We start from the raw sequence: 26,358 nt of genomic DNA, 5'->3' as shown, positions 1-26,358 counted from the left end.
CCCGGCCGGGACCCGGGCGGCGGCGGCAGCAGTCCGGCCCCCGCGCCCTCTCCGGGAGGCCCCACCGCCACGTCCCCCTCATGGAGCCAGCGGGGGCCGTAACGCTTCCCGCCCGTGCGAGGAGGAAGCCGCTTCCTCACACGTTTCTGAGGGGAGCCGGGCTGCGGCTAGAGGAAACGGCGCGGCCCGCCCGCGCCACCGCCGTTGCCCCAGTGCGACGGGATCCTTGTACGTCCTCTCGGTCCCATCCCTTCCCGCCCCGCCGGGACGCAAGGGAGGCGGCGGGGCCGCGGGGCTCTACTTACCCGCCTTGTAGCCGCGCAAGCCGAGCTGGGGGTGCAACCCGCCCCACATGGTGCCGCGCCGGGCTGGGGGGGGGGGGGGGGGAAGGAGGGGGGGGGCGCAGTTCTTCGGCAGCGGCAGCAGCGGCGGTGCGGAGCTGCGCGCTCTCACGCGGCCCCGGCGCAGATGGCCGGCGGAGGCGGCCGCTCCCGCTGCCGAGGAAGGTTAGCGGGGCGCCGCCGGCGCGGTGGGGGCTGCTGCCTGCCCCAGAAACGCCGCAGCCATGGTCGGGCCACGACGGCTGAGGGCCGTGAAACCCAGCGGCCCCCTGGCAGGAGACAAAACTTGCTCTACTGCGCTGCCACCGCCTGCCTCTCGAGGGGGGCGGAGACAGGGGCGGGAGCCCCGCAAAATGCTGCTGCCGCTGCTAGGGGACAGGCCGCTTACATAACCCAGCCCACGAGGAGGGGGCCGGGGCGGGGGGCTAATCGGCCCAGCCTTGCCCAGCCTCCAGACCACGGCCCCACGGTGGGCGGTGGGGCGGTCACGGGCCCTCGCTCAGGCCCGGTGGGGCTGTAGGTGTGGTTTGTCCACTTACTCGTCCGCGCTCCCCCAGGGCTGTCCAGCGGGACCCCAGCCTCCAGCCCGCCGGATCGGGGAAGGGACCCGTTAGTAACGGCGTGTAACTGTCATCAGGGAAACGCCTAATGGAAGGCACTTCATTTGGTATAATTGGTAAGGAAAAGTGAGATGCCTTACTCCAGAATTATGGCATTTGAGGTTCACAAGGCAAGTAGGTTACAGACTTAACAGAGTTCATAAAGCAAGAATTTACCAGTACTTTCTTTTAGTAAGAAAATGAAGTGGAAAGAAAAAAGTATCATAACATTAATTTCAGTGATCAGTTCCACCAAAATATCCTCAGTGCCATCAGGAGGCCTCCAGCCACAGAACTGGAAACAAAATGCTCCCGTCAGCGATAATTCAAACACAGTAAGAGGCTCCCCCCTCCCCTTACCACAAGCGGCTTTGAGTTTGGTCCAAGTACTTCAAGTGATACTCTGCAATAGCAGCCTTCATGTTACTGTTGTTTGCAATGCAGCCCAATGGTCCCCATTCTAAACTGACTTCTGAACAAGTGTACCCTGACTCAATCAGCAATCCACATTATCAGACAAAAACACGAAGAGGAGAAAATAACTTGGACAGCTTCCAGCTTCACTGTAACTATACAAAAATTACAGAAGCCATCACCACCAAGATACAAAAAGCGGTGCATTGCAGAGTGTGATGGACATGACAACTTAGGGAGGTGAGGTGAAACAGGAGCAGTTCTGTGTTCATGTGGAAATCTTCACAATCAATAAATTCGTATTCAAACACTTCTTGCTGACCCAATGCATTTTTAATTGGTAGCTGATGATCACAGAATAGCTTTTATCTCCTTGGAAAGTTATATGTTGTGTTTCAGCACAGGTCATATTTTATTTATGCCTAGGTATTCAGAATGTACTCTGTAAAAAGACAGGCCGCAGAAGTACTTGCATGAGCAAGTAGAAATGCTGTACATTGTTATGTTGTCCTCTCTTTTATCCATATAAAGCCCTTACATGCTCACTGAAGACCTGACACAATGTACATTCCTCACCAGCTTGTTTTAACTATGCAGCGTAGCTGTCACTAGGTGTTTTGTAGGTGAGTTGTAGAAATACAGGCTTTTAGAAGTTAGTAAATCCTGAATAAAAAAACAAATACTAAAACTCCTGGAGATCCCATCAAAACCTTCAGGCTGTTGCTAGAGGTCCTTTGAATGATAATAGTTTACATTTTACTGTTTTACAGTAAAAGACCAGGAATCTAGATTAGTGTTGATAACACCTCAATGAAGCTGTCCATCCTGAAGTCAGCTTCAATGTTGAACAATGATTGTGAGAGAGAGCATGGTAGGTAAACATCAATATAAGAACAGAAAGAGCTAAAGTACATTGCAAAACAGTCAAGACCAAGACGTACGTAAACAGGCTAGTTCAAGACCTGTTTAAAGTAGCTGTCTGTGTGTAACATTTGTGGCATACTGTTTGTTGGATAAGCATATGCACTTTGAATATTTACACGGGGACACGGTGAGCTGTGAGGAAGCTGGATATCAAGAAGGTGAAGCCGTTTAGCAGCAGGTGAGGAGCTGCTGAGCTCTGGAGTTTGTGATGCTGCCCTGTAATGAAGCTGCAAGCATCTAAAGGCGTATCATGACCCCAGAAAGCGGCATGTCTGGAAAGAGTGTGATAGCAGCTCTTCCATCTCCTAGTAAATGTCACTGCAGTGTTTTTATGTACCTCAGTATTACATGTTCATGGAAGCTTTACAATTTCCTATGTAACTCCTCATGAATAATACCACAGAGGAAAAAAAAACAAAACACACAAATGGGTAAAAAAGCCAAGATGAGTGTGGCAGAGCATATGAAAGCTGTGTGGCTGAATCACCTCTGACAGCAACACCATGTCTCCTAAGGTGTCCCTGCTGGGGCATCTGTGCTTTGACAGTGCTGCTGCTCAGAGCAGAAAAAAAACCAAACAGATTTAAGCGGTCAGATGAGAGAACCAAAGACACATTCATCCTCTTGTCCCACCTACAAGGCTCCACTGTTCAGGGATGGTGGGTAGTAACTGGCTCCAGTCCATTCTCTGTCCATTTGTCCCGCTGCACCTAGTACAGCCAAGCTACACTAAGATGAGTCACATTGGCTTATCACCTCTTACATAGAATCATAGAATAGTTAGGGTTGGAAAGGACCTTAAGATCATCTAATTCCAACCCCCCTGCCGTGGGCAGGGACACCTTACACTAAATTAGGTTAAGAATCAGGAGTGTAGCAGTCTGTGTTCCAGAGTCTGGGACTGTTCCAGTCTGTGCGCTGCTCAAGAGGGGTGTAAAGGTCTTGATACTCCTAGAGAAGGGAAGAATGGTATGAGAGAAAAGTCCTGTAATTTTACACGTGAATCAATGTTAAGTGGAAACAGCCCACATCCCCAGGTAATTACTGGGAGCTGTGATGCTCCAGACAAGGAATGGACTCAAGTTCTTATTGTCTGAAAAGTTTTCTCCTCACCTCTTTCTTCTGACACGTACTCCACCCTCTTGGCAGAATCAACGAAGAAAAATAACAATTGAAAGTAACAGTTTAAGTAAGCACTGGCACTAGGCAGATGCTGTCTCATTAAGGTCAGTTGCAGCACATCTTACCCAAGGGCTTGTGGTCTATTTCCAGGTTCAGAAATCACATTTTTTTTCCTCCCAAGTAAAAACATGATGCTCTAAATAGAATTAAGCGGAAGCATAACCTCTGAAAACCGCATTTTTCTGTGAATAAAGCCAGAAATGTGTTCAATATTCATTCTATGCACTTGCTTTTTCGTTTAATAGAATTAAAAGATTAGTAAAAAAAAACTTCAAATGTTAAATAGCTAAACATTGTTCTAAGAGAATGCAGACTATTTCCCCTATCTAATTAAGAAATCAAGCATGTGTGCATTCTGTCAAAAAAGCAACAGTGGTATTTCTGTAAGCACATCTATATTGCAAATAACTTTGAAATTAAAATCACAAATTCTCAGTTCTTGAGTTGTTTCACTGAGTACAGAAATCCTTTTCCTCTACCCACAACTTTTCCAGTTGAACACTGTGTCCTAGCAAAGCCTTTGAGAAGCCTTTGAGAAATTCCTCCCGTTTTGAAAAAAAAAAAAAAAGTAACTATGGATGTTACAAAGCAAGATGCTAAACAGCATCGGGTGGCACTATAATTAAGAGCAGATTGGCTTCCCTAATAAACTGCATCCCTTCTGGTAGGGGCAGGTTGGCCTACAGAACACTGAAATGTTCCACTAAAAGTACATCGTGTGCATTGTGCACAACATTAACAATAAACTGTGTCACCTAAGGGCTGCCAAGCAGGTACCATGAAATAACGCGGTGCATGCAGCATGGGTTTTTTTTGCCTACTCTACAAGGTAATGAAAGCTCACATCTTTCACAAAGGAACACAAATTGATACTGATTTGAATCGCTTTGTGCCATGTTTTCAGTAATAGCTTATACCATGGGACTAAATCAAACCAAGCAGCTTGTTGTTACCATAGCTATGGTTTATTACCAGTCCCTGAAATTTCAGGTTCTTCTTAATGTTCCAGATTTCAGAATTGGATTTTCACCTGAAAAATTATTGACATAATTGCTAGAAGACCTTTGGGAGTCAGAGGTTTCACATGGCTCCTTATAGGTGGGTAGATCAAACACTTTTTTGTGTGTCATATGATTTTAAAACAAGTCTAGGGGATTTAGATCAACTCTGTGTCAGCAACTCTGATACCACAGGAAGCAGAATATATGCAGGGGTGGGATCCAGTGACATCTAACCAGCAGCTTATGGAGAGAACCAGGAATTTCCCAGGTATGTTTTTCTCAAGGGGAAATTTTTGAGTTCTGGTGTTCTACCTTCCCTTCTCTGAATACCCTTCTCTCCCAAAGGCAGTGGGAAAGAAGGGGAAATATATATACTTTGGAAGGAGATAGCGAGAATGTATTAAAACCCATGGGCTGGCAACACGCCTTTTCCTTCCAGGGTCAGCTCCTGAAAAGTTTATGTGCCTGTACCAGAGCAGCTAGCCTCTTCCTCTAACCCTGATGGGACTCACTAACATATCCAGCTTCCTTGCAAGACATTATGCTTCCACTAAAGAGTTCCGCTAAAGTTTTTGAAAAATTGCTTCTCCTACTCACATTGTATGACTTTTTTACAGTCTTTGTGGTTCTCTTGTTCTTGATCCCACTTCAGTCACCTTTATGTTCTGTGAACACACTATCTGATTTTAGGAGCACCCAGTATTATTATGCTTTTTTTCCCTGTAGGTTGAAGACAAAAGGAAATAGCAAGCTGTAAATTCTCTTAAGAGAGAGGACTGAGACCTCTTGGTGATGTTTTACATATATTATGACATTGAAACATCTGATGAAGGCCATGTCTGGGACTTGTTGCAGATTAGAAACTTCTTTGTAATATTTAATAAAAAATGATAATTTCGTGCTTGATAGCATTTGTTGGTATTCTTCAGAGAAAACCCACCAAATTAAGAAAATGAAGGCACAAAATAACCGCTACCAGTCATCAGACCAGGCAGGCACACTTCAGTTTCAAAATGTCTATATCAAAACCCTTTCATTTCGGGATTATCAAAATACTGAGCATTTTGCATTTTCTTTACTTTCCTAAAATTTATGGTAAAACCTAAGAAGCCTCAGCAGTGCTGTAGTTCAGGTTTTCTATCTGACTGCCACTGGCCATGCTTGAGTTTTTACAGTTGGCCTTTTATTTCAAGGCAGTCTTGTCTGACTCTATGTTACACACAAACGAGTGTGGAAGGGTAAAGCACTGAATGATATCGGTATACAATAATTTGTAGTTTTTTTTAAGCTTCTGTATGTAGGTTAAACTCCACCTCAGATGTGAAGTAACCGCCATATTAGAAGCACAAAACAGCCTTTAGCCTGACGTGTTTAAAACCTACTTGCTTTGAAGGTTAATCAAAAAGCATTCCCCTTGTATGCTGTCACTGAAACAAAGGATCAGACCATACAGTGAGGATCCCTGTTCTATGTCTACCTCAGCCCAGAAAGGTGTAAATGCTGTTTTCCTCTTGCAACTAACATTCCCAGTGAATTATGTAACTTTCGAGAAACACGGAATTCAAAATTACAACAAATGTATACAGGAAGGCCAAACACACTAGAGCACAAACCAGCCAGCAATGCAACATTGTCTGAATACTTGGAAATGGAAATTTCTTCCAAGTGACCATCACTATCTTCTTATAGCCTGAAATATGTAGTTTGTTTACTCCAAGTCAGAAATACAAGCTACGAACATTACCAGTCAGAAAATTATCTGGTCACTTGTTTTTGAGCCAAACCCAGTATTGCTGCAAAGGGATGAAATTTCAGTAAAGTCAGTGGAGTTATGCCAGTGCTCAGTTTAGTCAGCTCAATGCTGTCATATGCCCATATATAAAAGTTGGATGGAAAAATTTATTTCATACTTTTAACTATAAATACAATTCAATTCAGGAAGCTCCCCACCCCATTTTTTTCCCAATTCTACAAAAATTACTGACATCAATTCTAAAATAATTCACAACTATATACTGTAATCATGGATCAGTATCCTACTGAAAGCTATACTACTCTGTTTTCTCTTAGCAATCCATGACTAAAATGATGTGGCATTCTATGCTGTTAAAATAAAATCCAGTTTAAAGGGAAACTTTTAGACCCACCCAGCACACCCCCTGCAGATGTTTCAGAAACAGCCCTGCTCCCTGTGCAATACATGAGGGCCAGCAGCCATCAGTTGTGGCACTGCTGGGAACTTCCCAGTGTGCAGGACAGGCAGGTTTAGAAAACTCTCTGGTTTTGTTATCCCTGAGACTGCCAAGCACCATTTGCTTGTATCTTGTGTTTCATATCCCTCAGGCTTTTTAACAACATTCTCACATTAAACTAATAAACATATATATTAGCACACACTTTTTTAGACAAACCCAGTTCACCCAAGACAATAGAAAATGACTGAAATGCAAAAAATGGACTGTACTAGTTTGTACTGACCACAGTGCCCATCAGAATTGTTTCACGGGATGTCAGGGTTAGTATATGACATATGTATGAAACCACCACAGTATCCTTAGACTGTTTTTGCTTTTGACTTAAAAGTAACACAGACAAGATTGTTTATTAAAAGTAACTTTGAAACTCTGGCTTGGCTGTAAGATCATTCTCTAGCATTCTACTTTTAACATATTGCTTGAGTGATGAAGTTTATCTGGGAGGCATTTTAGTAAATATGCAACCTGATGTTTGGTCACAGAGAAAACAGGAAACTGAGCTTCTAAACGAGCATGTAACTTTAAATGTACATAAATAAAAGAAACATAGAAGTTTAAGTTTTGCTGCTTAAATTGTTGGGTATTGTCCCACCAATTTAGGAATCCCATGGTTTAAGACTTGCACATCATGTAGTGCACTGTTGTACCGTTCTTATACCTCAAATAAGAATATATGGTTAAACCAATTAAAATTAAATTGAAGAATCATAATTCTAGTTTTCTGGTTCATGCAGGGCAGTACAATACAAATATGCTCTATACTTCGGTAATTTAGTTCTTAGTGTTACTGTTTTCTGTGCCAAGCATCAGAAGGTCAATCCAGAACATGGGAACACCCCCCTAGCTTCTGAAGGAAGGATGGTTGCCATCTCTTCACAAGGTAAGTATCAAATGAAATGCATTAATGGTAAGAGATAGTCTGTTCAGAACTAGCTGTATCCCCAAAGTGAAAATCAAGAACAAAAAATAACTGAAACAGTACATAACAAGCAGTTCAGGAAGCTGAAATGGACAGTTACAAATTACATTAAGAAAGTGCAAGGGGCAGTCATACACAACACTCCCATCTGTATACTACTCCAGTAAATGCTCCATGAAGTCAGTTCATTCATGGAAGCCCTTGCTCAAAGACACTACTGAGCTTACATTACATGAGCATTTCACAATGTTGGCCCTGCTGGAACACATCCCCAGCAGTCACCATGACAAGATCTTTACTTATCACAGCCACTGCAGTTAAAAGACAGAACAAAAAAATAAGACATGAAAAGGAAGCAGACAGCTGTAATAAAGGCTCTTTAAATACATGCAAATATTACTTGTCTCTCACTTCTCTGTTTGAAGATAATTGCTGCAAGGATAAGCTCACAAAATTTGGATTAAAGCCATGAGAAAACTGTGTATTTTGCATTGTATTAAGGATAGAACTCAAGAACTAATTTAAAAAATGATAAATTAGATGGCATATTCCAAAACACATTTGCTGCAGTTATATGTTACTGTTCTCAAACGTTACTGATATGCAAGAACACAGAAGTTTAAAGCATGCAAATGTGACCTCTGAAAGGTGACTCTAATAGACCTCCAAGGTAATCTGAAAGATCTAAACCCCAGAAGTATGTAACAAACTCTAAAAGCAGAACATAATCAAACAGTAATATCTAATCAGTGCTCCATATCCTCGAGCTTATGTATTTCAGTTTAAGTAAACCATTCTTCCTTGCACAGAGATAAGAAACCTGAGCTGTGTGAAACAAAAACTACCAACCATTTTACTTGAGTCTATATTTAGCATTTGCTGCGCTGTGTTTTAGTTGCTGAAACTGCCTCTAGAGAAGCATTAAAAATTCACTGCAAAAAATGTTTTTTTTTTCATCATGTCATCATGAGGCACATTGAATGTTTAAAACAAAGCTTCACCTTGAAAGATTTACACATCAATTCTGAAGCACAAGAAGGTTCTAAAATTCATATGAATTATCAACATTTTGTTTCCTTCAGATAACGCTCATGAAGGTCACCATCATGAACAAGACATGACCTATTGCTAATTCAAATCTGGATGAACACAGATGAAAATATTGGCAGATTAGTTCCTTTTTTAACAAAAGAAGGTAAGTTAGTAAATACAGTAATTTTCATTGGGTTAGCACATCAATTTGTGATCAGAGTTGGACCAAACATATCCAGCTGTCTAGTTTGAGAGGCTATGAATTATGTTTCCTTATTTCCTTATCTAATAAAGTCTAATTTTTCCTCACTGGGTTTTTTAACATAATCTTTCATATGATTTTCAAATACAGTTTTACATTAAGTATATATAGGTACTTAAACCGGGCCATATGGTAAGAGGCTAGTTTACTAAAGACTCATTCACTTAAGATGTAAGCAAGCAGTCACTGAAATGGACTTTCTTGCAGAACCCTGATCAACCATATCTATAGCTGCAAGGATTTCCCACAGAAATCGTTTTCATTATGCAAGCAGTGACTGCAATATAGGGATTTACTGCCTCTGGATCTCACCCACTTCAAGCATTTCCACAGCGCACAGCATAGGGTTCATACAGCAGGGCCTCCCTGTCTGGTGACTATTCCATGCAGAGCAGAACAATACAAACTTACAAGCTCCCTGAAGCACTGTGGTTGGATTTACAAAAAAAAAAAAAAAAGAGACAAGAGTTATTGGTTCAGTGCAGAAGAGGACAAGGGCTCTGGTCTGTGCACCTGCAGGGTACCCAAACTTGCAAAAGCTTGAGAAGTAGTTGACTGACTGAACCTCAGTATTGACTCCAGTGATTGTATGCAGGACCAATAAGCATGTGAGGACTGTATGAAAAATTATCCAATCAGTTGTAGCACTTAATCACACAGTTTACCATCTCAGAAGAACACAGTTTCAAAAGAACTCAGGGTCAGGTTTTCCCAAGCCCTTGTTGCCCATGTGGGAACAAAATTATATATAATATTATTATATTATTATTTTGTAAAATACACTTGAAAGACAGTGTGACTGTTTGGCAAAGAACAAAAAGCCAGATTTCTGAATGTGCTCTTCCCCCACCCACCCTTATCAGCTCTATTTTTAAATACAAAGCTAGCTCCATAGAATTTCCTGAGATTTGACAGTTGGTCACAGTGTTACTGATTTAACAGAAGAGTGGCAGACTTGGATGGGCTTCCTGCTCAGCAAAAATAGAGAGAGACCTGCCCCAGTAAACGTATCACAGTGTTAGGAAGCAGCATTTGCTGGATGAGGAATGAGTGTGATGCAGGTCTGTCCCCATTCAATGTACAACACAAATCCTTTCATCAAATTTCAGCTTCAATGCAGGCACAGCTTCAGTCCTGTTCAACTACTGCAAGTGAGTAAGCAGCTCATTTAGTGGGTTGTTAGTATCTGCAGAAGTAACTGGCAAATGCATCATAAGAGTTATTCATGATAGTATGTATGTGTGTGTATACGTGTCTGGTGAGGCTTTCAAAGAGATGGTGCAATATATCTGTCTCTCCAGGCCTTCGTGATATATAGCCTCTCCTCAAAGTCTTACACTGTTATTCCACCTTATATTTTCAGACATCACTTCCAAACCGGTGGGAGTGAATCCTGTTGTGGCCCTTTCAAAGATGACAAAAACTGGTTACACAACAGCCCAGGGCTCTCCAGTTTTAATGCTTTCCTGTTAGACAATGCCAAATGTACTTGCTACCCACAGAATTGTGTATTCATAACCTAGTAAGCTGGGGTTTTGCTAAAAATTGACTTTGCTGCAACAATGATGTCATTATTACTCAGCAGTTGCAAGACTATCATTTAAATTATAATCCTTTAAAATATACAGGGAGAATCCAAACAGTTCAATTACTTCTATGCTGTGCCTAGCTATCAGAAAAAAAAAAAGTGAAAAAGATAAATGAAAAATTAATGCATTTTTTTTAAAAATTCTGTTTTCATAATACTGTTAAATTCTATTTCCTGAACACTTTAATACTACAGAGCTGGCTAAAAAAGAATCCTTATACTAGAAAAGAGGTTTTTATTAGAGACAGCTTTAGTTTTTCAAACGCTGAAGGTTTTTCTGGCTGGCAGAGTATCAGCTTGCCTGGTGAAAACCATTTTCCCTTGGAAAGAAGAGATGGGTATAGGATGTACTCAAGAAAAGACAATTCCTCTTGGCTGACCTAAGCAGAAGTATTGACTTATGTCTCTGAAAGGAGTTCTTTATTACAGCAGGGTAAGCTGTTCAGCAGCTATACAGATGGGCTGTCTTCTGTTGTGGGTTGTTTTTTTGGTTTGGGATTTTTTTTTGTTTTGCTATGTTGTTTGGGGTTTGGTTGTTTGGTTTGCTTTCTTTGTTTTTCCCAGAAAAAGGAAAGGAAGTTGAAATTAGCAACAAGTTCATAACAGATTTTGAAACCTTAGCAGATGGTAATGAAGAGCATCATGGGCAATATAGTAAAGAGGGTGATTTTCCACATCTGCAGAATTGGAATGATGGGAATTAAGACGACAATTCTGAAATAACATTAACTTCCAGACCACAATTAAAGCATAGTTAGCTTTTCAGAAATAAGAAACAGGCTCCTGGTAGGAGGCCGTGGATTTTCATTCGCCTCTCAAACAGCATGAAGTGTGCTGTTGGATCTCACTAAGTCAATACAGTTTGGTTCTCACAGTCAAATACAATTTTCTGAATGCTACAAAGAAACATATGTCTGTACTCTGAAGTAGTGCCTTTTCAGAAATATGTCAGTGTCAGCTTCTAGAGTCTTCATGTCTTCCTCAAAAACTCTTCAGCTCAGAAACTGTTCAAGCTGTCTTTGATGTAAAAGTTTTAGACAGACAAATAAGTGGATGGATGAGTCTTTTCAATGCTTACTTTCATGCAGTATGGGCAGTCAGAACTGAAATCCATTTTGGGGGTTCAATCCTGTTCCAAATCAAGCTGATGACTGGTTTGCTACAGTCACATAGGGTCAAAAGACCCATCAGCAAGATATACATTTTTAGATCATTTAGATCTTAAGAGTGTTTCAGAAAGCAGCAAACAAAACGTAAATGTTATTTGTCCCCTCCACAAGAATGTAGTGATTTTTAGAAAGAGAACAACAAACAGAATGAGAGGAAAAAATAAAGGAGAGAAAGAGAAAAAAAACTCTGATAATGTGGTTTTGGAGACACAATTCCTTCATCTTGGGGAGGGGAGAAGAAAGCTTGGAGAGCAGCATTATTTCCTCTTTGGAATAATTTATAAAATTGGATATGCATATCATTCACATACATAAAACTGCAAGTGAAAGCAGCCTGGAGACCACTAACCAGTAAACTGTAGAGCCTCCACAAGGCTCAGCTGTTCCTGTCCTTCAGAACACATCCTTGCTCAGTGCTTTGCAGTCTGCTTACAAGCTGAGGTCTTTTTTGTCACAGTAAATAGACAAAGAGAAATTCAAACCAAGCAGCTAGCCCTGCTCACTGGCTATACATAGGGGTTTCTAGCAGAGAGGAAAAACAATCCCAGCTAGTCTGAAAGCAAAAGGGCATTGCTTAATAACAATTATTTCCCTCCTCCAATTTGCATTGTCCTTACCCTTCCTTGTATGTGGATCATTGTTAAATGAGAGGACACAATAGAAAGCCACAGTAGAAATATAATGGACACATTCCCTTCTGGGCATTAATATAATCAATCAAGCAGCCACTTCAGTTACCTTGTTCGTGATCTGTCCTTGTTTCCATTAGGAAGGTTTGCAATTCCACTTACAGATTTCCCCTCCAGTGAAATAGTGTTCAAGCACAATTACGTATTTCCAAGTGGCAAGAAAGTACCACATGTTAACATTTTCTCAAGACATAGATGCTGCAAGTGAAAATCATGCTTTGGCTCTCTGCATGCTTCTATCTGGCTTAATTAACTGATCAGCAATTATCTCAGCTAAAATGATTCTCAGTAAAAGGGGAGGAGGAAGCTGCTTTATCAGAACTGGATGAAGCTTTTTACTTAGCTACTACCCAAGCAAGATGCAAGTAGAAATGGAAGAGGATTTTGCCTCAGCTAGATGGGTTTTGAATTTTTGGAGGCTGAAAGCAGGATTCAGAATAAAACCTGATACCTCAACTGCATCAACTGCATTGAGAAAAGTTCAGACATAGTTTTGGGGGGGTTGTTTAGGCCACTGTAGAGAAAAAGAACCACTGTAAAACTGGGAGCCGAATCTACATGCAAATTCAAATATTTGTTACAATCTCCTAAAGTACTTTAGATGTAGCCAAATGTAACAAGCCAAAATGACCTTGAAAAGGAAGAATCATTAACATTTGCCCCATTGTCTTAGGTTGTATTTTTTTCCAGTGGCTGCACATGAGTTCAGTCATAAAACCTGATCTTTTACCTGCCTCTACTACTTGGTGGTAGCACTACACATCCCAGTATCCCCATCTGTCTAGTGCATTTGCCAGTACACAAGAACTCATGTTTCTGTGCTCCAGCTGGTGGAGTATACAGAATAAAGTTTTCCACGGTAATCCGGTCAAGAAAACATGCCCCCTTTTTCTTAATGTAACGATGCAACATTGAAAGTACTGAACCACAGTGAACCAAACACGTAGCAGCATTTATTGTTTAAACACATTTAAAACAAAGATCTTAAAGTGTTTTACAAGAATAAACTATGCTTCATAATCATCTCACTGGACTTTTACAGTGTCCATCACAAGGATTTTCCATCTACGGATTATTTTTAGTTCAGCTAGGTAAACTAAGGCATGCAGGCTGAGAGTGTATCCACTGAGCATGGTCAATTAGTTCCAATTCTGTTTAAATTTTTCACAATTTATGACCTGATGCTTGCATAGATCTCCAGTGAAACTATGATGGTTTATTCACATCGTCCTATAGATGAGCAGAGTCCCATGTGTTTACTCAGTGTAGGGCTGACTTCAGTAGACTAGCACATATTAGCAAACTGAAAAGGAATGCAGCAGCCCATCTCTTATAAACACCAGTTGGCTATTTAAGCCTGGAGTGCACTAGAAATAGACTTATATCTCACAAACACCACCAAATGTCAGAGCATATCATTTATTCATTGCACACTATATTATTTCCAAATCGGATTTTATGTGTCGCTTACTATATAAAGCTGGAGAAATATTCTCATACACATGAAACACTTCTGCACTAAGGAATTATACCACTTTTAAATCAATTACAGACAATGCAGTGAAGGTCAAACTACAGGACAGAAGATTCAGATTTTGATTTGGGTCTTGCTACTGATTCAGTGACTGACCTCAAACACATTCCCCAGGGTTTGTTTTCAACATTGTCTTGCACTGAGACTTTGCTCGCTCTACTTTCCTTTGTCTTATACCATCTTCTGTTTCTGTCTCTCACATCTCCTGCTTGCTTAAACACGACTCCTGGAATATTGTCTGCTCCAAGCTGGATAAAAACAAACAGCCTAATGTCTCCTAATGTTCACGCAACCCCTGTTCACGCAGGTGAAAACCATGTGCAGTCAGGCTTGTAGTCTGCAAATCTTCCTTCAAACGCTGCCTTCTTTTGGCCACATAAGGACCATAATCGGTTTTAGTGCCTAGACACGTAAAGATGATTCAAATAAAAAGAAAAGTAACATTTGATGCAGGCAGACAATGAAGCCTTAGGATACAACCTTATCTAAGCAATCTATTTTGAATTGCCAGTATGAGACATATTTTGGACTGTACAGTTTAGCACACAGAGGCTGTGCTCTGATCTTTTATGCCTCCTCCTCTGGTTAAGCTAGGTTTCACACCGACAGCAGAGCTATTGTGTGCATGACATTTACTGCTGGAAATGGATGCTGTGTCTTACAATGAATGGAAAATCTGAGCACTAGTAATGAAAAGATATCTTCACAGTGTTCCTCAGTCTTATTAGTCATTCAACATAGAAAAAATATTTCAGCACAGAGGAAACACGCTGGGTGAACGTCCGTGTTCTCAGCTCCAACTGAAGAAAGAAAAACCTTGCTATAAAACAGAGTATGGGTACTGAATATGACAGGTTCCAGATTTTCAGGGCACTCAAGTGAAAACCTTCCTGACAGCAAAGTCCCAGCAATCCAGCTGGAGCTTACTTGAGAAACATGCAGCCAAGTGCAGGGTCCTGCACCTGGGTCGGGGCAGTGTCATCTGACCGGAAGCTCCCCAGCTTTTTATAACCTCACTTGAGAATGGTGTTCATGGTCTATGTCTGATTTGGTCCCAAGGGGCCAACATAGGCAGGCACAGCTTTAAGGCGTTGCATCCACTTACTATTTCACCAGGTTTTATATCACAGACTTCACCAGAAAATGTGTTTCTGTCTGTCTTGATCAGTGTCCTCTGTAGAGAGACAGCAAATCCTTTTCCAGCTGATGCACCATGCAGCCTTTTAAAAAGTAATTCACAGACCACTTCACATTCCAAATGCCACTGCAAGAGACTGAAGTCAATTCCAGACTATGGCTGCTGCAGACTCCCTCATGGTTTGACAAATTGTTGTGGTTTAAGCCCAGCCAGACAACTCGTTCACTCACTGTCCCCCCTTCTTGCCCTCCCCCTGCTCCCAGAGGGACGGAGAAGAGAATTGACAAGAATGCAACTCCCACGGGTTGAGATAAGAACAGTTTAGTAACTAAGGTATAACACAAATCACTACTGCTACCACCAATAATAATAATGATAAAGGAAATAACAAGGGAAGAGAATACAACACCTCACCACCAGCCGACCGATAACTTGCCCCCCCCAGTCCAACCAAGCACCGACCGATACCTCCTCCAACCCTGCAGTCCTAGACCTTCTGTGTAACCCTCAGTTACATCCTGAGCATGACGTGCTGTGGTACGGAATACCTCTTTGGCTAGCTTGGGTCAGGTGTCCTGTCTCTGCTTCCTCCCAGCTTCCCCTCCTCCCTGGCAGAGCATGAGGCTCAGAAAGTCCTTGGTCAAACTAAAACATCATCGCTATCAGCTCTGTTCCCAAGCTGAAAGTCAAAACACTGCACTGCACCAGCTACCAAGGAGGAGAAAAATGACCGCTACTGCTGAACCCAGGACACAAGTGCATAGGAGTCCACAGCAATTTTCCTTGCAGTGGATTTGTAGGTAACCATCTGAGGACATACAGAAGATGAAGTCACTTAAAACTAACTTGGATTACTCACAAAAGAATGTAATACATTGGATTTCTAATCTAGAACTCACACCTCTTTCAAGCCAGAGGCCAAATAAAGAGCTTGGCCAAGGAACAAGATGGTTGTTGTAATCTCCCTGCCCTTAGCCATGCAGTGAGAGTGACACTCTTCTGACTTAAGTGTTGTGTAATGATCTCTTGCATATCATTCTTCATGCAATTAGGTTGAAAGCTGCTGCCTAAAAGACATGTTGAGCATTTTTGCCCTGTATGTTCTCATTTTCTTCATATTGAAAAATAGAGAATACAACCAACCAGTTAAGGTGACACTCAAAGTTTTGCTTTTTTTGCAGTACCATCTATTATAAATGCTACTTGCAGCATCTCTATTTAACTTCATCATTGCTGGCAATGTAGATTAAAAAAGAAGTCATGTTTTAGCTGTTTGCAGATTCTTAAAGAATGTAATTATTTGGTTAGAGAAAACATATCTAAAAACTTTTCTGCATGGTTTCAAGTTATCAGGGAAGGAAAGAGAACGATTTAGTGATTTTTTTTTATTTTTTTATTTTTTCAGCTCTTAAAGAAGACTTAATTTAAGCAGAAGCTGTCAAGGATTTGACTTCCAGAAATTGTTACTGTATTTCTTTTATGAAAATCTTTTCTTTCTTTTACAGCATTATTACAGTTTACCACTACATATAAGCTTTTTGTCAGGCAAAAGTTTTCTGGTAAATCATGGTGAAGTATGGCTTTGACTCTTAAACAATATTTACATTCTTTCATCACATTTTTACTAAATAGATTTTAGTAGTCACCTAGCAGTGTGTTTACTACACAGTGCAAAAACAGTGCACAAAACCATTACTGCATGGAAATGTTTTTGTGGGAGAGTTAAAGCTGTAGTAGCTGGGCAACAGAGCAACAGAGTGCAAGGCACTTGGCAAGCTTTTATATTGGACAAGCAAGAAAATGCGGTTATCTGAAAGAAGTAATTTAGTGTACATAAACCAAAATATTTACACAAGCCCAGATCTAATGAAGGCGCTTGCTTCATGAAGCATGTTTATATCAGTTCTAGTATACTAATAAACACAAAAGGATGCACATGAACATAAAGCCAGACAAACACATTTACAGATCAGGTTCCAGGTCACCGAATAAAAAATGTTGCCATTGACACAAAGTCACTGGTCTATAAAGAGAGAAGTATAAAATCTGAGTTTGATGGCCAGCAGACATGGCATTATTTTGTGAAACCCATTGTATCACATGACCTTACATCAATGTTGCCATGTCTGTAAGATAACAACTGCTCAACAGATTCCAGACTCATATGTTTTTACCCTTAGAACTTACCGAAAGGACACACAGGAATATTAATGGGAAGCCTTTTTGGATGGTGCACTTTATTCACTTAACTATCTGTCATGTACAGCATGAGTAGACAGCTGCAGTGCAACTCCCCAGGACACTACAGGGAGGGAGAGAGATCCATCAGGCACAATTACATCAGCTGGTCTGCAGAGCATAAACAAGAGAGTCAGCAGGGCCCAGTTTATCTTCCCTTATACCATCATGATGCCTTTTGATGGAAACCAGCTGCTCTGGTCACGTTCTTCACACTATACACAGCCCTGCCACCAGAACATGCAGACAAGACCCAAATGTCTAATGGTTTCAGAATTTATTTTGTTTCATACGATGTATGATTGACATTCTTATAATTAAAACAAAGGATCACTATCAACAAATTTCTCACTCAGATGTCTACATGAAATGTAAATTCATTTCCACAACCGACATCGGCACTGCCAGTACAGCATTAAGCCTAGTAAAATAAGATTGTTTAAAATTTATCTGCCTGTTTCACAATGTGAATACATCTCTAATGACACTCCATCGCTATTTATTCAGAAACTTGTCCAATATAAATTCTCTTGTCTTGTTTTACCAGAGGAATCACTGCATATACCTCATATCCACAATCACTGGGTAATTCATAATGACAGTTTATCACGTAACTGATAGAGAAAGCATTGCATGCATGGGACTAGACTAAGCTAAGAGAAGACAAGTACGAATGTTACACCACCCATTCCTAGATTGGCATTATTAGTGCACTTACGCATGTGTAGCATCAGCAGGATAACTTTCCTTTTTTTCCCTGGGGGGAATAAATCGAGATCAATTCAGATGTGGCCTTGTTCTCCGTGGAGATCGGTAGATAAGTGCAGTTGCTTCATGTCCTGTCTGGCCACCCCTGGAGCTGGGATGGCCTGGCAGTATGCTGAGCCGGTAGGTGACAGGCCTGCATGTCATCGTGAAGTCAACTCTGAGCCAGGCTGCCTCCCCACTTGCTTCTTTGCTGAACTTGAAAACAGGACATCTTGCTGCAGAAAGCCTGTATTCCAGTGCACCCAGTGGTCTTCTACAGGGTAGGTCTGCCAGAAAGTGTACAAGCACTGCTTCTGGCACCTGGCAGGGAGCTTCTGTGATGTAGCAAGGTGGCCAGCCAAAACAGGTGCAAGCTTTATGCTCAGAGCATCAGGCTTCTTGAGGGGAGCCATACTCTGCCCAGGCCAGGAAATGCCTAGGAACACTGTCCTTTGTTCCTGAGACAGCGCAGCTGCACCTTGACTTCTCAACCAGACTTGCTCAAAAAGTCACTATCACACTAAATTTTCCCAGGAGGAAGGGAATTTTTTTATTTATAGCAAGATAGCAAAACATAGAAGAGATTTTATGTGGACACATTTATGATAATTTTTCTGGAGCACTCACAAAAGCTGTTGCATTTGGCACTGAATTTAACAGTCATTTGTGTTGTTCAACTTTTTAGCTTCAAATACCCCTCCTAAATTAATTAGCTGTATCGTGTTATCTGACTGCTCCATGATGCTTCTGCAGGAAAAATGACTGCAGGTTTGTGCACCTCCCATATTTACACACTGTAAAAATCATCATTAGCAAAGAAACAGGAAAACCCACCCCTTTGAATTTTGCACGGCCTAATGCATCTCTAAAACAAGAGCACTGAGCAAACCCTTCCTGACATTTTATCTTTTACTCCCAGGGCCATGTTCTGTGTCCCAGCTTAGTCCCAGATGCTGAAAGTGCCCTGGCTCTGGAAGCAGGCAGCAGGTGCAGTCTTCTCAGCATTAGTAAGGCCCTATAGGCCCCATCTGCAAAAAGACACACTGGAATCCCAAGAAAGATGCAGTGGTTCAGATGAGCTATGTTTGCCTTCCACCAGAAGATTTCTGGTTTCTTTCCCCTCTTCTCTATTTTCCATCACTCCTCTTCGTACTGAAACAGCTTGAGGCTTGGGATAAAAATGCAGGGACTTCTATGAAAGTGCTGACCCAGACCTGCACATAAGCTTTGTGAATCCAGATGTGATTCTATTTTATTATTTCTGATTCTTATTCTCTGTTGAAGTCTCACCTTTAGTGGATTCTTCATAAGCTATTATACAGAAGTGCAGGATTTGTTTTACAGGTTCAAATCAAATTTCACTCTCAGCTGCTTCAAAAAATGGATAGACTACTTGTGCTGAAAATCTTCTCCTCCTGCTGCCTTTGCTTCCCCAGCATAGCCAACGGCACACTTATATCCTGAAGCAAAGGGCTCTACTGATTTCCTCTGTGCAATCTGAGATGGTGAAAGTGCTCTGTTATGTAAGTGCCCAAACTCAACAAACCCAGGGATCTAAACTACCTCAAAAGAAACTTGACAAACCATGCTCTTCTTGAGAGCTGCTCTCATCTCATTGTAATTATAGACCAGTCAGCCTTACCTCCATCCCTGGAAAGGTGATGGAACAACTTATTCTTGACACCATCTCTAGGCATATCAAGGATGAGGGGGTCATTAAGAGCAGCCAACATGGCTTTACCAAGGGGAAGTCATGTTTGACCAACCTTATAGCCTTCTGTGAGCAAGTAACTAGGTGGATGGATGATGGTAGAGTGGTAGATGTGCTTTTTCTTGATTTCAGTAAGTCATTTGATACCGTTTCCCACAGCATCCTCATAGATAAGCTAAGGAAGTGTGGGCTTGATGATCAGGTAGTGAGGTGGATCAAGAACTGGTTGAAAGGAAGAAGGCAGAGAGTTGTGGTCAATGGGGCAGAATCTAGCTGGAGGTCTGTGACTAGTGGAGTCCCTCAGGGGTCGGTGCTGGGACCAGTGCTGTTTAATATTTTCATCAACGACCTGGATGAGGGAACTGAATGTACCCTCAGCAAGTTTGCTGATGATACTGAACTGGGGGGAGTGGCTGACACACCAGAGGGCTGTGTTGCCATTCAGCGAGACCTGGACAGGCTGGAGAGCTGGGCGGAGAGGAACTTGATGAAATTCAACAAGGGCAAGTGTAGAGTCTTGCATCTGGGGAAGAACAACCCCATGTACCAGTACAGGCTGGGGGCTGACCTGCTGGACAGCAGTGAAGGGGAAAGGGACCTGGGGATCCTGGTGGATAGGAGGACGACCATGAGCCAGCAATGTGCCCTTGTGGCCAAGAAGGCCAAAGGCATCCTAAGGTACATTAGAAAGGGTGTGGTTAGTAGGTCAAGAGAGGTTCTCCTCCCCCTCTCCTCTGCCTTGGTGAGGCTGCATCTGGAATATTGTGTTCAGTTCTGGGCCCCTCAGTTCAAGAAGGACAGGGAATTGCTTGAAAGAGTCCAGCGCAGAGCAACTAAGATGATTAAGGGAATGGAAAATCTCTCTTATGAGGAGAGGCTGAGGGAGCTGGGACTCTTTAGCTTGGAGAAGAGGAGACTGAGGGGTGACCTCATCAGTGTTTACAAATATGTAAAGGGTGAGTGTCAGAATGATGGAGCTAGGTTTTTTTCAGTGATGTCCAGTGATAGGACAAGGGGCAATGGGTGTAAACTGGAGCATAGGAGGTTCCATGTGAACATCAGGAAAAATTTCTTTACTGTGAGAGTGACAGATCACTGGAACAGGTTGCCCAGGGGGGTTGTGGAGTCTCCTACGTTGGAGATATTCAAGGCCCACCTGGACAAGTTCCTGTGTGATGTACTCTAGGCTACCCTGCTCTTGCAGGAGGGTTGGACTAGATGATCTTTTGAGGTCCCTTCCAACCCTTAGGATTCTGTGATTCTGTGATTCTGTGATTCATTCTACAATGGTTTTATGGCTTTGCCTACAGATCACGAAAATAGATAATGGGTCAAGAAGACAAACACAACTATAAAGACAGCAAGGCTATACTTTAAAATCCTGTTCTAAAACATCCTACATACAAAACTAGCCACTGTAATCTCTACATAAAGTATTCTCTAGTTTTACAAATTGCTGTAGAAACACTAGAAAACATTTTGTATATTAAATAATATTAAACTTTTCACTTTTTGTCCTATGGGTATTATTTTATGCTTTGGCATATCGAGTCTTTCCTTTAAAATTGCTCTATGGAAGTTCCAAACAAACGTGTAATATCTGCACAGCTAAAATCATGAAGCCATATTCTGCACACACTTACTCTACTGTAAATCCAAAGTACCTCTGCTGGCCTCATTTGATTTATAAAGAAATACAAAAATTGTCCTGTACTTCCACTGATTAAGCTTCATTTACTTATGACCTTTCCTGAGCACAAAGACATTTTAGACAGCATTACATAAGCTTTTTGCTAGCAACAATACGTGACTTTAGTTAAAAGCCAATGATGACAACAATTAGTTTCTCTTTCCTCAATCTTCTTTAATATTGCTGGAACAAAAAGAAAAGAGGTTTCCTTTTTGGAAAGCTCTACCTTATTATCTTGGTTTCTGATCCTGTTCTCTAGCTCAAAGTATCACAAAACGTACATCTGGAAGAAACTTCCTCAGTGACATAGTTTATCCCCCTGCAAAATATCATGATATTTCTTTATTTAACATTATTTTCTCCAGCATCCTCTCAATGTCCTGAGCCATCCAGCTTCTGGCACTTCTCAGGAAATTGGTCTACATTCTTGCCATGATCGCAGACAGAGTTTGCTGACCTTGGGACTGTAAAATAACAGCCTAGTCCTAGTATCCAACGTGCTTAGAAAAAAGCACGTCATTCTGAATGGAACAAAAAAACCCCTCAAACCCTAAACCATGACCAGGCCCTTGACATGTACCTGAGACAATACTACCAAACACCTCTGGAATTTCATTGCTTTGCACTACCCCAAATGTTTTCCCTTAGAAAAGCACTCTCCATAACCTCTGTCATGGAGCAGTACATCCCTCTCACAGCTTCACCTGGTGATATTGGAGCCTGATACAATATTCCTAACACAAAAAGTGGCTCCAGAAACCCTGTGAAAAGACCAATTTCTCTGATGTTGTGATGATCTTGTAATGATACCAAACAGAGTGTCATTCTGTCTACTGTGCTTCTAGGGAGCTAGCATTATTTACAAGTAATGTTCTTTTAAAACTATCTGATCCTTAATAAGAGAATTTCATGATTGTAAGGCTATAGAGAAATAAATGGCCTTTTAAAAATGAACTCAAAATGTGGCACTTGATTAATGATAGAGCAGTCAAGTGTCGCTTACCAGACTCAAATGATAATATTCAAGCTCTTTCTGTCTTTTTCCAGGACAAAATAAATTCTGCTACTGCAAGTCCATGTGTGTTACTTACTGTGTGTTTTTACCCCTTCACCTCAGCATTTGCTTTTACCAACCTATTTAATTTGGACTTGGCATTTATACACCACAGGAAACTATTGATACATGGAACATCCCTTTTCACATACATGATGTCCTAATTAAACACAGAGTTAATTACCTCTGCCTTTATAACTGAATTAATTCCAACTATTTAACATTTATCTCCGTTCCATGTCCAATACAGGGAACTCTTTGAGGTGCTTGTTCATCACATTAAAACTGCTCCCCTCAATGATGCCTCCAAGTGATGACTCTCTCATAGCTCGAGGAAGGAGGGACTGGCTGTCTCCACAGCAGCATTCTTGGCTTTTGCAAATAGCTCTGCAAGTACAGGAGCTTGGGCTAAACAGGAATAGACTGAAGGAAGATGCTTCCATCTCATCACTTGTCTTCACAGTTACTTCCTCAAGTCCCAGTGGTGTGAGCCAAAAGCTCCCAGACACACAGGAAGCAAACAGGACTTAGGAAATATAAAAGGCAGATTCTTCCAGCCAGACACAAAATAGTGCTTGAAATACCAGTGGGAGAACTGTACCCGAGCTGTGACAGGCTGGCAAGTATAAGAAATAGCCACAACCATTCTCTGAGAAATAAAAGACTCAACCTGGGCCTATGTATGTCTCCATTTAACAGCTTACAAATGAAGGGTTTTCTTTACCTCATCTGAAAGTGTGCTTACAGTGACACAATCAATTTAGAATCACAGTATCATAGACATGGAATTATTTAAGGCGGAAAAGACTTTTAAGATCCTTGAGTACACCTAACGCTGCCAAGTCTACCAATGGAAATTTATTCTGGTTATTCTGCTTCTATTACAGAACTATTTAGATGCTCCAGCTGCAGTTGATGTCTAATCATATAGGAATTACAAGCACAAGCAAATAAGCCTCATCCATGCGGAGAAGTGATGCTGGTTTAAGTCACGTTCGGCCTACAGTGAATAAGGCAGTGTGCAGTAGCTACAATGTGAATTTGCAGCTAACCTGTACTAGGCTTTGATATGGTCACTGTGAAAGCAGAGTAAGTTGACACAATATTTACTGCATACTAAGGATATCCATAAAGAATAGGGTACAGAGTAACTAAGGAACTATATTCACACCCTGGCTAAGTATTCACTTATTTCTTCCACACGCCAATGTACAACCTAAATCAGAAGCCATAAGAGTTGGTGCAAACCATGTCTCCTTTTGTGCTTCAGCAAAATTAAAAGCCAAAAGCAGATATAGGTTAAGGCAGGAACAGGAGAGGAAGGTTGTGTACCCCAGCAATTTATATGAAGATCAGCTCTCAGCTTTTCCCCAACCCAACCACTTCATCCCGCAATCTTCTGCTCCAAAGTTCAGTGTCCTACCCCATGGCTCAGGTGTCCAGCCCTGCTCCTCAGTTTGGTCACCCACTTTCCTGCTTTTTCAGGGTTTACTGCAGCCCAGTGACGGCCCCAGCCATGGCCCGGCAAAGCAGCCTGTTTCCTGTGCGCCTCCTAGCTTTCCCCAAGCTGCCCCATGATCATCACAGATAGACAAACAAAGGAGTTTCCAGTTTAGTGAACTTCATTATCTTTGATTTAAGGCTTGTCAAAGGCTTTTTCCTCCTGATGTAGCTAATGGGAAATTCCAGGAAATTATCAGTTAAACCTGAGGAAAGTCTGAGTGGACATTTGGCCTGGCTGGAGACGCAGATATAGTGAACAGCCAGAACAGTCCTGGAAAACATTGCCACATTTGAGCATGCTCCTCAAAGTTTTCATAATGCTATTTTCTCCCAGATTTTAATTCATGATATGCAGTTTTCCACATGTCCCCAAGCCGCAGCCATGGGATCTCACTAGTTCCTGGCCCTGTGGGAGCAGGGTGGGAGGAGTGCCCTGGGCTGAGATGGAGACTCCCATGTGGGTGTTACCCATCATTTGGCCTCCAGCCTGGGATGTATGCCCATCCTGATGCCAGTGCCAGGCCCTCATGACATCCGCTCTGCTTCCCAGGCTTAAAAGCAAGGGAATAAAAGGAGAATAAAAGCCTTGTGAGTTTTCCAAAGCAGAATTTTCTGTTACCCTGTGTCTGTATAACCTTTTGACTGGGGCCAGAGGGGTAGCTCCAGCAGGAATACCAATGCAGGGTTACTCGTCCTCACCATCTCCAGCAATACTACTCTGCAGAGATGTGTTTCTTTCAGAAGTGTAAAAAAGATTTCCAAAACAAAGCATCAAAATACACATTGCTATTCTCACTTGGATACTGTGCAAAAGAACTAACCAAAAGCTTTTTAAATAATATAATAATGTAGTAAAATCATACTACTATGTTTTAGAAATATCTGTTCAAAACTGTAAGAAATAGCTGCCAGAAATATTCAGACACATACCAGCAGTTCTGTCATTTGGGCTCTGTCGTGGTTTAAAACCAGGCAGAGCTCCTTCACTCACTGTCCCCCCCTCTTCTTTCCCTCCCCCTACTCCCTAAGAGACAGAGAAGAGAATCGAAAAGAATGCAACTCCCACGGGTTGAGATAAGAACAGTTTAATAACTAAGGTATAACACAAATCACTGCTGCTACCACCAATAATAACAATGATAAAGGAAATAACAACGGAAGAGAATATAACACCTCAGCATCAGCTGACCGATAACTTGCCCCCCCTAGCCCAACCAAGCACTGACCGATACCTCCTCCAACCCTGCAGGCTCAGCCCTTCTGGGTAACTCCCAGTTACATACTGGGCATGATGTGCTGTGGTATGGAATACCTCTTTGGCTAGCTTGGGTCAGGTGTCCTGTCTCTGCTTCCTCCCAGCTTCCCCTCCTCCCTGGCAGAGCATGAGGCTCACAAAGTCCTTGGCCAAACTAAAACATCATTGTTATCAGTTCTGTTCCCAAGCCGAAAGTCAAAACACTGCACTGCACCAGCTACCAAGAAGGAGAAAAATGACTGCTACTGCTGAACCCAGGACAGGCACATATTTCATGAGTGTTTTTGAGACTAACTCTTTTATTTTTTTTCTGCTCAGTTTCTCTCATGAGCCTGGCTGTTATTTCACTGTGACCTACCCTTCTCTGGTCAATCACATCCTCTTCTCAGCTTCCTCCTCGCTCTACTTGTGTATCCTCTTCTGAGGTCATGCCTTCACCGTATCATCATCTGCCTTGCCTGGGTGTTTGCTTAGAGGAGAAGCTTCCTTTGCTGTGAGACTTCTGCACTGGGGGTCCCCTCCATTCCCTTCTACTCCCCTCCATGGTGCTGCCCCTCAGCTTTGCCCCAGGAGCTTTGGAAGGCTGAATTAATGAGCATGGACAGCATTTGAAAGGTCTAAGGTGGCTTACATAAGGTGGAAACATGCACTTTCACAGGATCAAAGCCACCTCCTGGCCTGGAAGCAAAGCTCTTTTAGGAAAATTTTTGAGCCTAGCTGCTTATAATCCTTTGTTTTGTAAATTCGAGTAAAACCAAATTCTGTTATGTGAAACTGTAACACCCTCCTCATCACATCAGCTTTGAATTACATGCTAAGAGCTCCAATTGCAACCACTTGAGTGACAAGATGGGACTGGCTACAAGAGTCAGCTGGCGGCAGTACAAGAGCTATTTTGGTTGCTGGAAGCAGCTAAGTCACGTTAGCGAAGGGGCTGTCCAAACCTCTTGTCTTTGCTGCTCAGCAGAGCGCACTCGGCAAGGCAGGACTCTGCCCCATGCCAGGGCTCCCACTGCAGATCCAGCTGGGGGCTCCCGGGGCTCCTCTGCTGGGCTGTCTTCCTTGAGGGGGCCCCCTACTGCCATCCTGGCCACTGCTGCTGCCGTGTGTTCC

At 42.1% G+C, this 26,358-nt stretch overlaps 1 protein-coding gene across 3 annotated transcripts in view; it reads right to left on the bottom strand.

Moving 5' to 3' along the window:
* CEP85L (centrosomal protein 85 like) overlaps positions 1 to 26,358 on the bottom strand; it is a 143,104-nt gene that overhangs the window by 111,332 nt on the left and 5,414 nt on the right. For 2 of the 3 annotated variants that reach the window (XM_061460041.1, XM_061460039.1), the window contains exon 1: positions 306 to 564. The exons of the other annotated variant lie outside the window; for it this stretch is intronic. In XM_061460041.1, the coding sequence (XP_061316025.1) occupies positions 306 to 354 (49 nt within the window). In that variant the 5' untranslated portion in view covers positions 355 to 564. Of the gene's footprint in view, positions 1 to 305; positions 565 to 26,358 lie in introns of those variants that run through there. 3 annotated transcript variants of the gene reach the window in all.

The sequence above is a fragment of the Pezoporus flaviventris genome, unplaced genomic scaffold (genome assembly GCF_033815535.1).
Source record: "Pezoporus flaviventris isolate CSIRO_AGI_PZ_B2104156 unplaced genomic scaffold, CSIRO_AGI_Pfla_v1 ptg000031l, whole genome shotgun sequence".
Lineage (NCBI taxonomy): Eukaryota > Metazoa > Chordata > Aves > Psittaciformes > Psittacidae > Pezoporus > Pezoporus flaviventris.
Note: the sequence above shows the minus strand (reverse complement) of the source record. Positions and strands in the feature narration are given on the sequence as shown.